This window comes from Hesperophylax consimilis, chromosome 29 (genome assembly GCF_061612785.1).
Source record: "Hesperophylax consimilis isolate HC1 chromosome 29, BYU_Hcon_1.0, whole genome shotgun sequence".
In the NCBI taxonomy this organism is placed as follows: Eukaryota; Metazoa; Arthropoda; class Insecta; order Trichoptera; family Limnephilidae; genus Hesperophylax; species Hesperophylax consimilis.
The window spans coordinates 18177361-18194198 of NC_142864.1; the positions used below are offsets into that span (position 1 = coordinate 18177361).

General features: G+C 37.6%; 1 protein-coding gene across 12 annotated transcripts in view; it reads right to left on the reverse strand.

Annotated features, from left to right (window-relative positions):
• Positions 1–16838, reverse strand: part of bt (projectin protein bent) — a 278571-nt gene that overhangs the window by 44764 nt on the left and 216969 nt on the right. For all 12 annotated transcript variants that reach the window (XM_089649279.1, XM_089649282.1, XM_089649281.1 and 9 more), the window contains 13 exons: positions 16163–16323; positions 15187–15331; positions 9808–9960; positions 8814–8942; positions 8486–8676; positions 7977–8091; positions 7543–7738; positions 6723–6962; positions 5662–5842; positions 3505–3649; positions 2663–2794; positions 1504–1652; positions 36–257 (listed from right to left, as the gene is read on the reverse strand). In XM_089649279.1, the coding sequence (XP_089505405.1) occupies positions 36–257; positions 1504–1652; positions 2663–2794; positions 3505–3649; positions 5662–5842; positions 6723–6962; positions 7543–7738; positions 7977–8091; positions 8486–8676; positions 8814–8942; positions 9808–9960; positions 15187–15331; positions 16163–16323 (2159 nt within the window). The remainder of the gene's footprint in view (positions 1–35; positions 258–1503; positions 1653–2662; positions 2795–3504; positions 3650–5661; positions 5843–6722; positions 6963–7542; positions 7739–7976; positions 8092–8485; positions 8677–8813; positions 8943–9807; positions 9961–15186; positions 15332–16162; positions 16324–16838) is intronic.

Below are 16838 nucleotides of genomic sequence, written 5' to 3' on the forward strand. Positions count from 1 at the left end.
TGTGGAGATAATATTTAAAAAATATATGTTCTTGCCTTGCAATCGAAGCCGAACTTGGCCCCAACACGGATCTTGATATTCTCCAGGTTGGTGCGGTCGATCTTGGGCGCAAGGTTGCGCGGCTTTGCAGTGACGGGGTGCGTGGAGTCGCTGGGCTCTCCGGGTCCCGCCAGGTTGACGGCGCGCACGCGGAACTCATAGGTCTGGCCCTCGATCAGATCGGGCACGCGGCAGTCGAGCTTCGTGCCACCGGGGATCTGGGGAAGATGGACTAGTGTTAGAGTATGATGTGCGCACACAATATATGGGCAGGTTGAATAAACATATAATATACAGGTTGATTGAATTTGAGGAATGAATAAATAATTCGGAACTACCAAAGAAGAAACGGCAATGTTACTAATGGTTTTTGGACGAACCAAAAAATCTCCTACCATTGTCTCGACTTGTAGTTTTGAGTCTTGTATGCGACTATTAAAAAAAATTGAGCATCGCATTTTTCCCTGTGTTTTACATTTTCAATGCCAGTTTCTGACCTCAGACCAAAGACCAAGACCTTCTGAAATACCAGGTACCTTAAATACGAACCCAGCGCTTTGGATAACCATTGTCCAGTTCTTAAGCTTTGCAAAATTCATCCGAGAAGGTTCAATCTGCACATTTGACGTAAAAGCCTTAGGGGGTATTTCACTATCTCTGATTATGTTCTGACCAAGCACTAATCCGCGGATTAGTCATTTTTTCGTTTTCACTATATCTGAATAACGCTAACGCTCGGGTTAAAGTTAGATTTGACTAATCAGTGCTCGAACTTCACGTTAGGCGCTATTCCTCGAATCAAAGATGGCGTCAAAACATTCCGAGTTTAACAGCTGAGAAGTGAGTCGAATTTTGTAGAATGAATTTGAATGCTTGTATGATCCATCCTGAATTATTTGATTGTGTTAAAAATAAGAAACAATGTATTAATTCGACACGAATCTATCTAAAATGACCTGATAATCAACATAACATAACCAAACAAATGCACACTTCGCGGTGTGCGGACTGTGACGCATGACAGGCGTGGCAGTAGATGGAGTAACTGCAAACATTTTGCGATGTTGCCAGACTATTTCGAGTGTTATCTATCCGGAAGCTCGAAACAATGGTGAAACGGTCGCCGTTGAATAACGGAGTTATTCTGATCTTTAAATCCAGCCAACGGATAGCTAGTCAGATATTTAGCCCGACATAGTGAAATACCCCCTTAGAATGTAATCTTGTGAATAATATTCGGGGTAAACATATTTATATTTAAATGAGAGCACATTTGAAAGTAGATTACCTTTGGGAGCATAGGTTCCAACTGTACCGGCTGCGCCAGTTTAAAAATTAATGCTGATGACTTTTTCAAAACTATTCGCGTACAATCAACTGCCATCTTTAATAACCTTCCACGCATGCGCTGGTAAATCACCCATCTTTCTTCCGTACAGTATAAAATAATCCATAAGATTTTACCTCGAGAGCCTTCTCCCATTGTCCGAACTTGTCCTTCTTCTCCACGACGTATCCTGTGATGGGGGAACCGCCGTCCTCGCGGGGCGCGGTCCACTTGAGGTCCACGAAGTTCTTGTCCCAGTCCACCACGCTCGGTACTCCGGGCGCTCCTGGAAACAGAAATGGTCAAATACAGGTTAGAAAGATATTGGCGTGATTATTTAATAACTACAATCTAATAACTGGGTACTACAATTTCAGAAGCAGGAATGCTTTGAGAGAAGGTATGCGATACCAAATAACCTATAGTAATAATAAGCCTGACTCGACTGATTTCTTCTAGATTGTAGAACACTGACATCAGCATGTATGGGACATGTTATAAGTTGGAGCTATTGTATCTATTCTAGGGTATTTGGCGATACACACACGACTCCACGAGTAATACAAACAGAGATTCCGGCAGGTTGAAATCTTCTCTAGTGATCACTTAATAATAAATTGTCGAGTTGAGTTCCTACCCAGGCAACCCAGGTATAATCTTCCACTAGCTCAGTCCTCTATCATTGCACGAGCAATACATTCCACTTATAATAATGATAAAAGAATTCAAATATTTGATAGATTGGTCTTTCTTACAACAAGTTTTAAAATCACATTCCCTAGCCATTCTATTCTATTCTCATTTCGCAACTACTTTTAGACTAAGCTACTATTTAAGAATTCTAAATGCTTTCAGCTATTCCTGTTCAGCACAATATAACATACAAACAATAGGTGTGCACACCAAAAACAAAAATGTTTTTATAGATCGGGCAATTATAATCAGTGTTAACGACTCAATATTTAGGAGTGACGTGACATACACTTTTGACGGTGATGTCTTTGAAATGCATCACCCATAAACATCTTTTAGTCTTGTTTACGCCTATTTATTGCCTTTAGCGAAATAAGGACAATGATCTAATTGATTTTTGAAAGTTCGAAAAATTTTGCAGTTATTTGAAAAGTTATTCTTTTTATTAGATTAAATAAAATCAATAATATCATGCTGTATGCAAACAATACATCTGTTTGAGTACTGTGTTCGCATCAACATTCGCTGTGATACCTTAAAAACAACTACAAGAAAAGGTGGATGATTTTTTCCTTGAACGATTAATGTAAGAAAAGAACTCACCGGGTTCGTCGAAGGGATTCTTAGCGATGATGGCCGTCTCGGTGATGAGAGGCTCCGATTCTCCTTCGCTGTTGACCGCCGACACTCTGAACCTGTACTCCTTGTTGGGAGTGAGGCCAGTGACGTCGCACTCTGCAAACAAACATTATATTAGGCAAAACGTCACTAAATAAGGCAACCGGTCGGTGGCTGAGTTGAAGTCGCGTTTGGGTCCCACCCAGGCGTAGTGTGTTCAATTCCTCAGCTGGCTAAGTCCTCCATCACAACACAAGCAACATTTTCCGCTTACTGTGGTGGTAGAAGGAGATTTTCAAATATTGTCAGGTTATCCGTAACCTGAGAATGTTTGTCTTTCTTTTTGAATAGTAAAAAAAATCAAGTTGTTGTTGCAGTTTGTTGATTTTGAAAACTCAAGTTTTTGACGCAGGAAATGATTTCTGAAAGAATGCCAGTTCTGAATTGTGAATCTCTTGCAAAAATTCCTTCAATCAATAAATAGTATTAAATTTAATGCCTTTTTTGCAAAGGATAATTTTAATAACATGGTTGAAACAAATGATGTACCTGCTGGTAAATGGATATCTTTTGGAAATATTAAAAAATTTATATTATACAAGGGGCAAAATTCACAAACTTCGGGAGGTGTTTCTATGACGACAGAAGTAAAAAAAATTTTTTTCAAAATTCCAACATTTTATAGTTGTTTTCACGTAAAAATGAAGATTTATATGGAAAAAGAAATATTAAGAGTTATTTTTCCTCTGAAAGTTGTGCACTTTACCCCCGGACACCCTGTATTTGTAGAGCATGACAGAAAACAACTGCGGGGTAGGAATACTCACTGGGCTCAGCGCTCCTGGCGCAAGGCACCCAGCAGCCGGTCTCCGTGTCCAGCTTGTCAACTTGGTAGTATTCGATGGGGGTGCCTCCGTCATCCTTAGGACGCTTCCACTTCAGCGTGCATCCTTCTTTGTGGATGTCAGACACCTGCGGAGAACACAAACGAATAATACCAATTAGACAGGACGTCGTGATAACAACTAACTAACTAACCAGCCTACTGCTGCAGGAGAATTAGGCACAGATAAACTATTCGTACTCTTCCGTTGTCGACGGAAGTATTTGATAGGTCGTGACTGATGTTTTCCTCGGCAGTCCCAGACTTCATCATATTCATATTCTCTTTTCCGATAGCTTAGAGTTGAAATATTGTGTCTCCAATTTATTCGAAAATGAGGTATTGAAAAGTACTAAAGATAGCCTATATTTTTATGGGTTCAAATATTGCATATCCTAATCCGTCCCAAAGCTACAAAGATTAAAAAATATGTTGATATTGAATATCTGTCAGTTTATCTACATGCTAATATATATGTGGCGTTGAGAGAATAATCCAGATTGTCTCATTAATAGTAAACAACTCGACCTACCTATGTACTTGCGAGTTACTACCGAGAACTAATCGTAAACAACGCGACCTACCTACGACAATATGTTGCAAGTTGGTCTGGCACATAACGCCAACTCGCTAGAAGGTTCTAGCCTATCGCCTATGCGTAATAGCAGCACCACCGAAAGTTCCAGTAGGACCCAGTCTGAGCGAGTGTCTCCGTTTTACTTGCGATCCCGCCTACCTACTGTTGCCATCGGCTGGGCTGTATAAATAAGCCCGACACAGCGAGCAGTCAGTATTCAGTATTCAGTCTTCAGTCAACTACTACCGCGCTATCGCCCGCATTCCATAGTATTTCGCATAGTAAACACGTAGATATTGCGATTGTGAAAACGATTTTAATTCAAAATAAACACTGCATCTGAGTTAAACAAGACTTTTTATTTTGTACACTAAGATAACCACATATACCACAATATTATAATTACATTAGACACAGATCTCCAATATGGAACTGAAATTTTAAATTTTTTATCTCAAAATCTAATTTTTGAAGTTATACGAACTTTCTTTTTCAGTTTTCTCAATATTATGATTTATGGAGACACAATATTTTTACTCTAAGGACGGGTTGTTTCGGAGAATTTGAACGATTCATCAAATTTCAACGTTCATTTCCGGGTTCTGTGAAAGTCCTATTCAAGTTCTGTTATTATATCATTATAGACTAGGTGCTTGACAAAACTGAAATTAAAACAGAACTTTAAAAAATCTTTCACAGAACTTGAAAATGAACGTTGAAATTTGATGAATTGTTCAAATTCTCCGAAACAACCCGTCCTAAGCCATCATTACACTTTCTCAATTCATCAGCTCGACATGCCCAAACCATCGAAGCATCCCTTTCTTAACCATTACCACTCATTTGTCGGGTGCCAGCCGACACCACTATTTGTACGCTACAACTCTAGCTGGCAGCGGACAAGATAAGACGTCCGCGCGCAATGTATTTTCGTGCGCAAAACTTGAAACGTGACGTTGTTTCTTGTGATAATTCGATAAAAAAACAAACATTTAAATTCAAGTATTCATAAGATTTTTACTGTTTTCCGTTTTTATTTTACTATAAAATTACATAATGTTTTCTGTAAACTGTTTTTTTATTCGAAGAATAAATCATAACAAATGAATTTTTAACGATTTTTTTGTAACTATCAATAAATTAATATTTTGCCATTATTTAAATTAGAGTTGGCTGACAAAAATATTAAAAAATAATGGAGTGGTAAGGGTTAATCTTGTTCACTACGGTTTCTTCAGCCTTGCATTCTTTTCGGATCTCCACGTTTTTAGCACGGTGAAACAAATGTTTTTACCACATATAAACCTCATTTCTAAGACATCAGTCAACATTATGCTTTCTCTTTAAGAATGATGAAAGAGACTTCAATGCCTTAATTACAACAATGTGTTTTACTTCAAACTGGCACTTGTCGACTCCACTCATTTCCACAAGTAATTACAACAATGTGTTTGTTATCTATCAAGACTGGTACATGCCAACCCTAGAACATATTAAATTTATATAACGTAAAGCGATACTCACAGCAAGTGGTCCCTCGGGCTTGCTGGGCTTGTCAGTGACAGTGACCATGATGGTAACCGTATCGCGGCCGCTCGAGTTGGCAGCCGTGACCTGGTACTCGCCCGTGTCGCCGCGTGTCACCGGCCTGATGGTCATCTTGGTGTTGTAGTCCACGTTGTCGATCTGAATCTGCTTGGTCGGTCTAAACACGAAATCAAATCATCATTAGTACTTCCATTGACCAAAGTTAAAAGGAATACTCTAAAACTTGGTAGACCTGCACTGGTCCAGTTGATTATATGACCCAATTTTATATGGAAATAGCTTTCTGACAGGGGAATAAGGTGAGTAATTATATGAGATTACAGTGAGCATAAGGGTTTAGGGTCTTAAAAAATTGCAACATTCATACGAGAGGGTTCGACCAGTCCTTTTCGCTGATCTGAGCGTGAGTTATGAGTAAGATTATTCCTCACACAGAGATCAGTTAAGGCCCAGTTGTCTCGCAGAAATTTAAACCTAACAATGCCATCAAATGGCTATACAGCGACATTTGTTTTTTTGACATTTGAAAGGTACCCATTGAACGCCGATTCTAGGTGTGTTTCAGCTTTCTATCAAATTGTAATAAACTGACAAGCAAAACAACATTAAAGTTGTCTTCTTTGTCACAAGTGAATTTCTGCAAAACTACTGGGCCTTAGTATGATGGTGCCAGCCCAAACATTGTCCGTTCTCGTTATTGTCCGCTGTTACCAGTTCACGATTATTCCTTGAATTTGAACACTCAATGGCTCAACAATACTCACTCCTGGATTGAAATCCAGAGTGGCAGATACTCTCAGCATCACCCTGCTGATATAACAACATTCAGAATAGAAATATTCCATAAAATGGCTTGAGCAGAAGATCTAAGTGGCCAAGTACTTACTAAAAATCCTCTCCTCCATTTCCTTATCTTTCTCACTCCCTTCACCTAACAACGTATCCCAATAATTGGGGATCTGGCTCAGGATAGTTGGAAGCAATTGGGACTCTTATGCGGTACTTTAAAATATATATAAATGAAAAAGTTAGCTCACCTCAGAGGCATCTGTTGATACTTCCATTCAACCGACGGCGCAGGTTCTCCGGTGATGGCAGCGTCGAACTTAAGCGTCGAGCCGGCCGACAGCGTGACGTCGCGCAGATTGCGGCGGTCGATCTTGGGCGCCAGGAAGCGAGGCTTGGCGATGAAGTTCTTGGAAGGCTCGGAGGGCTTGGACTGACCGGCCTTGTTGAGGGCGATCACGCGGAACTGGTATTCGTTGCCCTCGATGAGACTGCAATAAGGCAAATCATTAGTATCACAAAAGTGGATGAATAGATAGCAGATTCCATGATGATGTAATCCAATCTTCGATGCAAAAGGTTTTGAGCACAAATTTCAAAATAATCAGGCACCAAGACATTAGTAAAAGATTAGGTTAAACTATCTGCCCCTAAGCAAGAACACAACACTCGAGGAAGACTGCGTTTTTAGTTACCGCAGCAATGTTGGTGATGTAGATAATCATCGGGAACATAGAAATTAATGCTCTCTATGATAACCCAGTTTTCAAATCATCCACAAATCAGTTAGAAGTAATGTGTAGCGATGTGTTCATCATTTCTGACCTATAGATGGTTCAATCCAAGCATACCCGAGATAAAATCAGTAGGATAGAGCCACGGGTAGTGGTCATATTATATTGATGTTCGTGCTGGGGGATTCGGTCACTAACCAGTCTTTTATATCGATAATCTCTGTGATTTGGTGTCAAACTTTTTATGGGCTATCTTTACTGTGATTACCAATCAAAATAATTATTATTAATTTAGTGCTCGGTGATGTGCAAGTTGTGCAAGTGAAGTTGTTCTTACCCATTGACGGTGGCACTCGGCTCGCCGGTGTGCGTCTCGCAAGCCTTCTCCCACATGGGGCTGTATTTGTCCTTCTTCTCCACGATGTAGCCGGTGATAGCGGTGCCTCCGTCAGACAGGGGCGCGGCCCACTTGAGGTCCACGTGGTTGGCGGACCAATCATCGGGGATGGGCTGTCCAGGAGTGTCAGCCACGGCTGCAAACAAACAAATATTACTAATTAGAATAAGCGAAAATGAGCGGCATAAATGTAGATACATTTGATTGGTTTTTGGGGTTGCGCTTCCACGTTTTTTATCCAACGTTTCAGACAGTCTTGCAGTGTCCATAATCTAGAGATTGAATTTATTTATCTACGAAGCTGCATCATTCTTCACGAAAATTTGTAGGAATTTATTTAATTTTGAAAAGGTTTAGTTTGTGAAGGAACTTACTGAATGGATCCTTGGCGATGATGGATCCCAGGGTTTCCAGCGGTTCTGACTCTCCCTCCTTGTTCACTGCCTTGACGCGGAATTTGTACTCGTGTCCAGGAATTAATCCTTCCACCTGAGACAAGCATTCAACCAAATTAATTAAGTAATATTCACGAACAATAACACCAACAAACTTCATGCAAAGAAAAAATGGAGGTTTCTCAGATTAACACTTCATTGTTAACAGTTTGATTTCCTTCTCTGATGTGCAAACAAAAGCAAGGTATGCTGGGTCTATTTTATTTTTATAAGCATCACAGGAGCTTTCTCGGGGGACCTAGCAGCATTAATACCATTCGCAAACAGCTGAACACACGTTCAACAGCTGATGAAAGCGTGCGTCTTTCTCTTCGCATTTATTCTGAGCCGCTTCAAGAACCATATTAACAATGTTCACATGTGTCTCTGGCTGGATAACCAGAGAACTTAAACCTCCACCAATGTCTAAATACAATAAAGATGCTTACTCTCATCTCCGGAACATTGCCGAGGGTTTTGCCGACCGGGATCCAGGATCCTGTCTCGGGGTCGAACTTCTCAACCAGGTATCCTTCGATGGGTTCTCCTCCATCGTCCTTGGGCTTGTTCCACTTCAGCGTGCATCCCTCCTTGTGGATGTCAGACACCTCCAGCGGGCCCTCTGGTTTGTCGGGCTTGGCTGGAATCAGAGTGGACAGTTAATATCATTGAAAATATTAACAGAATTGATTGTATCGAGAAGAAACTTTGATAGTAGATAATTGATATCATACATTGACTATTTATCAAAGAAAAAGGTAAAAGTTGGTTGCTTACATGTGACGGTGATCTCTACCTCGGCGGTGTCCTGTCCGTACTTGTTGACAGCTGTGATCTTGTAGGTTCCCGACTCCTTCCTCTTGGGATTGTCATTGTGGTACTTGGTCATGTACGGGATGTTGATCACTGTTAACATAGTATAATATTGTTACTTATTAGTCTCGTAAGAAGTGTTACCAATTTCATGTTGTTTGTTAGCAGGCGTGTTAGAATACTAATCAGAGAATCATATTTGACTAATCAGAGAATTCGGACAAAAATTCCGAGCGAAAACTTAGCGAGCCTTAAGTAAAGTACAAAACAATTATCGAAGTACGCATAGTACTAATCCTAAGCAAAGGATTATTCCTAAATACCATCGTACATTCCATCGTTTTTTAACCCTAGCGGTAAGTTCCGTTAACGCCAATGGTCGTGCAAAATATAGTCATAAAAATATGCAAAGTAAAGTTAAATGAAATCAATTTTATTGGAATAACTTTTGGAGGTACCAATGGCCGAGTGGTTAGAGGCGTTATCCCGGTAAAACAGAAATTGCGGGTTCAATTCCCAAATGAGACCGTCACTTTTTTTTATTTTTCTGTGTCTTGTTCTGTTTCATCTTTCGTTTAGATTTATTAGTATTATCTTCTTCTTCAATTAAATAAAATCGTTAAAAAAAGTAGGCATCATTCCAAAATTATCAAACAGATAATTGTTGTGTGTGAAATCTGATTCGATGAACTCAAATTTGCTTTGAATTTAAGTGTCATTTTAAAAATTGTAACTGATTGTGTGAAGATTTCTACCAAGTCTGGGGGAGTTAAATACTATTTATTATGTGTTTATTTTTACACCTAGAAATGTAGATTTTTGAAAATTATGCCTGGTGATAATTTTAACCATCTTAAATCTGCGATTGCTCAGATGATTTATGAAAGCTGCCTTAAGTGTCCTAGAGAAAATAAGCGATCTACTAAGCTATAACATCCGTAAAGCGTAAAGTACGCACCCTTGCACGTGGACGATTGGCTGAAGGTCTTTCCGTTGAGCAGCCAATCACAGTCTGGTGGCGGTTCTCCGCTGACTTTCACGTCCAGCGCAAAGGCCTCGCCTTCTTTCACCTTGATGGCGTACAGGCAGCGACGGTCGATCTTGGGCGCCACTGTGGAATCAAAATAAGATAAGTATTAGTTCAATTAGATATAATATAGATATTCAAAATACAACAACAACAATACGGAGAGTGCACACGCATTATTTTTATCCTAACAAAATCATCTAAAGCAGTCATAAAAAGTATTAAATTTAAAGTGTTTCACCTAATTATATTAAATTAACACTGGCTTAAAGTTTACTAATTGTCAGAAAAGTATATAGTGCATTAAAAGTGTTTAAAACAAGGATTAGTGTAATCAAGTGACAGTTGCTATAAGCCCCCCGCGCCCGCATCTACACCGCCCGCGCCGCCAGCGGTAGTACTTACACGCCCTACCAAAAATCCAGGGGTTCACAACTGTTTAAAAAAAAAAAAAGAAAAATAAAAATAAAAATAACAATGGCTCTGAGTGATAAAGCTTCGCAGTACATTACCAAAGTAAATGCGATAATCAGTGGATTGATCTCAATCGTTCATGAGCCTAGCAATAAATTCTCTAAGGAAAATATCGTAAAAATAATACCAAAAACAACCGAACTTATGGCTACGATTGCAGAATTGGTAGTCGATTTTGGAGTAATGCAAGGAGAATTAAATTCAATGAAAAATAATACGCAACTCAGCAGGACCAACCCGATTGACATTAATATGGGTGATATTGTCACCGAAATGGAAGATAGGGCCATCAGATCTAACAACGTCATATTATATAACGTTCCCGAGAGCTTGTCTGATGAAAAGGCAGTCATCATTACGGAAGATAGAGATAAAGTTTCTTCGGCTATAAAAGCTATCGACCCGTCATTAGATCTAATCAACGTCAAAGTATTCCGACTGGGTGCCAAGAAAATTGCCAACAAAAATCGTCCAATTAAATTGGAATTTACAAACAATATCGCACCGAGAACTCTCCTACGTAATAGCACCAAATTTAAAGACGGAATCAAAGCAAGTAATGACTTAACCATCCTCCAAAGGAATCAATTGGTGGAGCTTAGAAAGCAGTTATTGTTCCGTCAAGAGAATGGTGAACCAAACCTTACCATAAAGTACATAAACTCCAAACCAACTATTGTTACAACCCTTCCAAAAAACGACACAATGTAAACAAACTGAAGTGCTATTACCAAAATGTCAGAGGCATGAAAACTAAACTTAAGGACTTTAAAATACATGCCCCAACACTGCCACATGACATCCTCATTCTTACGGAAACCTGGCTGGAACCATCCATCAACTCTGCTGAGCTTGGTCTACCCCACCATCATATTTACCGGTCTGACAGAAGTCAACAAACCAGCGCTAAATCTAGAGGCGGTGGCGTCATGATAGCTGTCAACAAGATACATCCTTCAAAACTTCTGAAAACCAAAAATTCTAATGTGGAACAAGTTTACATTTTACTAAACGGCAAAAATCAAAAAAATATCATAGGCAGTGTTTATACTCCGCCATCATCAGATATAAGTGTATACAAAAGTCATTTCGAGGATATTGAACAACTGTCGTTTAAATTTCCAAATAGTAAAATCACTATCATCGGTGATTACAATTTACCAAAAATCAACTGGGGTACCCGCGACAATTCTACATTATCTCAAAACTCTAGCTTAACTGACACAGAAAAAGAAATAGTTGAATTATGTGATTTCCTTAACCTAGTTCAATTAAACAATGTAAAAAATGACAATAATAGATTACTAGATCTTGTTCTTTGTACCGACTTGTCAACTGCGGTTGGAAAGTCACTCGATTCAGTTCTTCCCCCTGATTCTCATCACCCACCTTTAGATATTACTGTATTGTGTAACCCTATAAAATGCCAAATTAAAAACCAGACACAATATCCTAACTTTAATAAAGCCAATTATGTTGCAATACGCGATTATCTATATAACACTGACTGGTCTATACTAGAAGGAGGTAATCTCGATGAGAATATTAAAGCCTTTTACGATCATCTATATAAAACCATAGAAAACTTTGTCCCAATTAGTTATAAACTATCTTCAAATTTCCCTCGCTGGTTTAGCAAGGACCTCATTAACATAGTAATTGAGAAGAAAAAAGCGCATAAAATTTACAAAGAAACAACAAATCTTTCTGATTTTATAATTTTCAGCAAGCTGCGAAAAGATTGTAATAAATTATCAAACATTTGTTATAATAATTACATTAAGAATGTGGAATTTTCGATTGGTAACAATGTAAAATATTTTTTCAACTATTGTAAAGCTCAAAATAACAACAACCTTGGCATACCTGAAACTATGCACTATAAACTGAAAACTTCCTGTAAAATCAAAGATATTGTCAATTTGTTTGCAGATTTTTTCAAGGATGTATATGAAACAGATATCCCCGATGAAGACATTCCAAACTTTGAGTCCGATATAAATTTACAACTATCTCAGATACATATTGAGATTAAAGAAATTGCAGCATGTATCAAACTACTGGAACCTAAATCGTGCTCAGGGCCAGATAAAATTCCCCCCGTATTTCTAAAAAACTGTGGGAGTAGTGTCTCTTACCCTCTGTACCTACTATTTAATCAATCACTTTTAACAGGCAAGTTCCCACAAATATGGAAAAATAGCTTTCTCACTCCTATATTCAAAAGCGGAGACAAGTCTTTAGTTGAAAATTACAGACCAATATGCATACAATCGTCAATACCAAAAATTTTTGAAAAGTTAATTCTCCAAAAAATATGTTCTTGCATAAAATTTAATATCTCATCATTTCAACATGGTTTTATCTCTGGACGATCTACCTTAACTAACCTTACACTGTATGAACATTTTATCTCTGGTGCTCTTGCTAATAGAGAACAAGTTGATTCAATTTACACGGATTTTAGTAAAGCCTTTGATAAGGTTTGCATTAAAATTCTTATAAATAAATTGTCTAAATTAGGAATAAGTGGTAATTTATTATGTTGGATTAAGAATTATTTATCAAAACGTGTACTAACTGTCTGTATTAAAGAACACTTATCTTACGAATTTGAAGCCACTAGTGGTGTGCCTCAGGGTTCGCACCTTGGTCCAATATTGTTTATACTATTCATAAACGATGTCACTTCCATATTCACTGATGTTAACATATTATTATTTGCCGATGACATGAAAATATATAAAATCATAAAAAATATATACGACTGCTTGTCCCTCCAATCCAATTTTATAAAATTCGTAGAATGGTGTACCATTAACAAACTTACACTTAATATAAAAAAATGTCAAATCATGAGTTTCTTTAGAATTAAAAACCCTATCAAATATAGTTACTCTTTTAACAATCACAGTTTATTGTCAGTACCTGTAATAAGGGACCTTGGAATAACCTTCGACTCTAAACTACTATTTACCAATCACATTGATATAATAACGGGTAAAGCAATGAAAATTCTGGGCTTCATTGTAAGAATTTGTAAAGATTTTAAAAATATCCAAACATTTAAAATACTATATACAACTCTGGTTAGGAGTCATTTAGAATACAATTCCCCCATATGGAACCCTTTCTACAAAAGCCATGAAAACTCCATTGAAAGAATCCAACGCAAATTTCTCAGATCAATTAATTTCAAATTAGGTATTCCTGCGGTTGACATAAACTATGAATCTTTATTACAAAAAATGAGACTCTTATCGTTAAAAGATAGAAGAATACTCAATGATCTTATTTTCTTATTTAAAATAAACAATAACTGGTTTGACTCCCCTGAATTGGTCTCATTAATAAATTACCATGTACCTAGTAGACCGACTCGACTCAAAACACCTTTTCACTGTGACAATACTATGACGAACGCAGAACAAAACTCAACCATCAATCGCTTGCATATTTTAGGCAATGAATATGCTAATATTGATCACGCTGCCGGTAATCTGTCTTCATACAAAAGATGCGTTAAACTAAATTTGTTTGCTAGTACCACGTAAATACATCATGTAAACATAATATGCCTACCAGTACTTCTAAAACTATTAATGCACTTGAAATCATAAGTACTTGTAAAATTTATCATATCGGTTAACATAATCCAGGATTTATTACTTTTATATTTAAATCATTGTCGGTACCTTGAGATAGGTATCTTATTGGTACATTTTATTGTTTTATTTCAATCTTTAAATTTTTATTTTTATTTATACTTTTTCCTAATAAATTATGGTTTGTACTTTAATACTTTATATTTTAAACTATTCACTTTACAATTTACTTTTATACATTATAGTTTTTATACACTACTTATTACCTTACTTTTTACCTATTTTCTTAAATTTTACTAACATTATACTGTTATTCTTCATGTTGTTGTACTATTATAAGTATGTCAATTATGTTAATGGCACGTGTTGTGCCGTATATGTGTAAATAAATAAATAAATAAATAAATAAATAAATAAATATTGAGGAAACAGGAGATATTACCAAACACGCAGACATATTGAGGATTCAGGAGATATTACCAAACACCCAGACATATTGAGAAAACAGAAGATGCTACCATACACCCATACGTATTGAGGAAATAAGGGATATTACCAAACACCCAGATATATTAAGGAAACAATAGATATTACCATTAGAGATATTACCAAACACCCAGACATATTGAGAAAACAGAAGATACTACAATACACCCATACGTATTGAGGAAATAGGGGATATTACCAAACATCCAGACATATTAAAGAAACAATAGATATTATCAAACACCTAGACATATTGAGAAATAGATCGACCCATTGCCTTGCATCGCAGTGGTAGGGATGGATTCATATGTCTCTTTTTTCCTTCCCAGAACCTCCTCCCATTAATTTCCCTAAAATACCCTTCTGACAGCAACCCCAAATATAGCATAAGCTCTCAATTATTTTGCTCAGGACCTCCTGTGTGAAGCTAATGTAAAAAAAAGTACGTGAAACGTGAAAGATAGCGATATGGTCATATTGCTGAGAGCCTGCAGGAGCTATATGTAGACCGTTTCAAGTGGACCAGGAAACTACTCAAAATGGATAGCATCTCACTGAGAGAGCTAGTAAGACCAATGGCGCCAATATAGAGTTGAATACCACATCTTGCAACCAGAAAACACTGTCAATCGCCCAATGATGATCCTGGCAATCGTACTTACGGAACGGATATATTTTGAAACAATAAAAACTATTTACCTATACATAATAATGATTAATTTGATAACACAGTAAAAATACTCACACTTCCTAGGCTTGCAGACCACTCCCTTGGAGGCCTCGCTCGGCACACCAGGTCCGGCGGCATTGATTGCCTTAACGCGGAACTCGTACTCGAGCCCCTCTTCCAGGTTAGGGACGGTCGCCTTGTCATTGTCATCAGGGCCGACCTAAAAGGGCGGACAACGGTCAGGTTCAAGAATAATACTTGTGAATTATGCTGAAGAAATAATATCAAAACACTCTTTTTCTAAGTGAATGTGAAGATATTGACAGCATTATTCTTATGTAATCATACTACATTTTTTGCCAACATTTTGGATAGCGTTACTACGGCGTTATTACTGAGGCAATTAAATACATATTTTGTTATTTACACTGACCACAATAGATGAAGTATTAACGTAAAGAAATAACAAGGAATATGATAACGAATAGTTCAATAACGGTGCACAGCAATATATATGAATAAAACAATAACGGCATTAGTAAAAAACGTGGTGTAAATATTACATGGCGCGTAAGGTCAGAACAGTGAAAAACTTGACTTGTTTTAATGGCGTTTGTTTGGTTAAAACTATCGTTAACAATCTTAAACCAGGCTCGAGGCCGGCTTTACCACACCAACGTTGAACAGGCGTGTATCAATCTAATTAGTAAGACGGTAAGAATATAAAACAACAACAAAAAATAGAGACAATAACGTTTGGGTCAAGTGAAGTCAACTAAAAACAAAAGAATTGATAAATTTTATAAAGTTCTAGGGGCTATCACTTTGAGAAGGTTAAGTTAGTTCTTTGGAAAGGAATATGAAAAGTTTCAAGGTTTTTTAGTAGATTGATATTAATTGTAATTGTGACCAAGACAGATGATTCTACTACTACATACATGTTTATTTATAATTTTGATTTTTCTCACTATCAGCAGTTCCGCCATTGCAGGAACCTAACCCAGTGAAAAAATAAGGATTAACAGCAAATATAAGATGTTTTTGTGCTCACCTCAGCGGCCTTTATCCATTTGCCAGTTCCCTTTTCCCGCTTCTCGATGACGTAGCCGGTAATGGGGGAGCCTCCGTCGTTGACGGGCTTGGCCCACTTGAGGTCCACATGGTCTTTATCCCAGTCCACAATGTCGGGTACTCCGGGCGCACCGGGTTCGTCTGGAATAGGCAACACATTCATTGATTGGGGGCTCCATGTTGGTTGATTGATTGATCAATTGATTTGGATAATAATTGATTCGATTAACAGTCAAGGAACAAGAAAACTTGATTACACTGATACCTCAGGAGTTACATTCAGTTATTAATTGACAGTAGAAACCATCTTAGTCATGGGAAATATCAAGAGTTAATAAATCTGGGATGATAATGTCACACATTGATGGGAAATAGGATCAGATATTTGGTGAGTTGAATATCATGATGCAGATCTAGCAGACAACCTTGCTGAACTTCGTTGAAAAAACTAGACAAATGTCAAGGAATCAAAGTGAAACGGGAGAGATATCACAAAAACCTATGGCGCGACTTGATTCAAATAAAAAATGTTCACCTACAATAGTCAGACGGACAGTAGACTCAAAAGGATGGAACTTATAAGGCAATAGACACTAGATTATTAGTCAGACAGACAGTAGACTCAAAAGGATGGAACTTATAAGGCAATAGATACT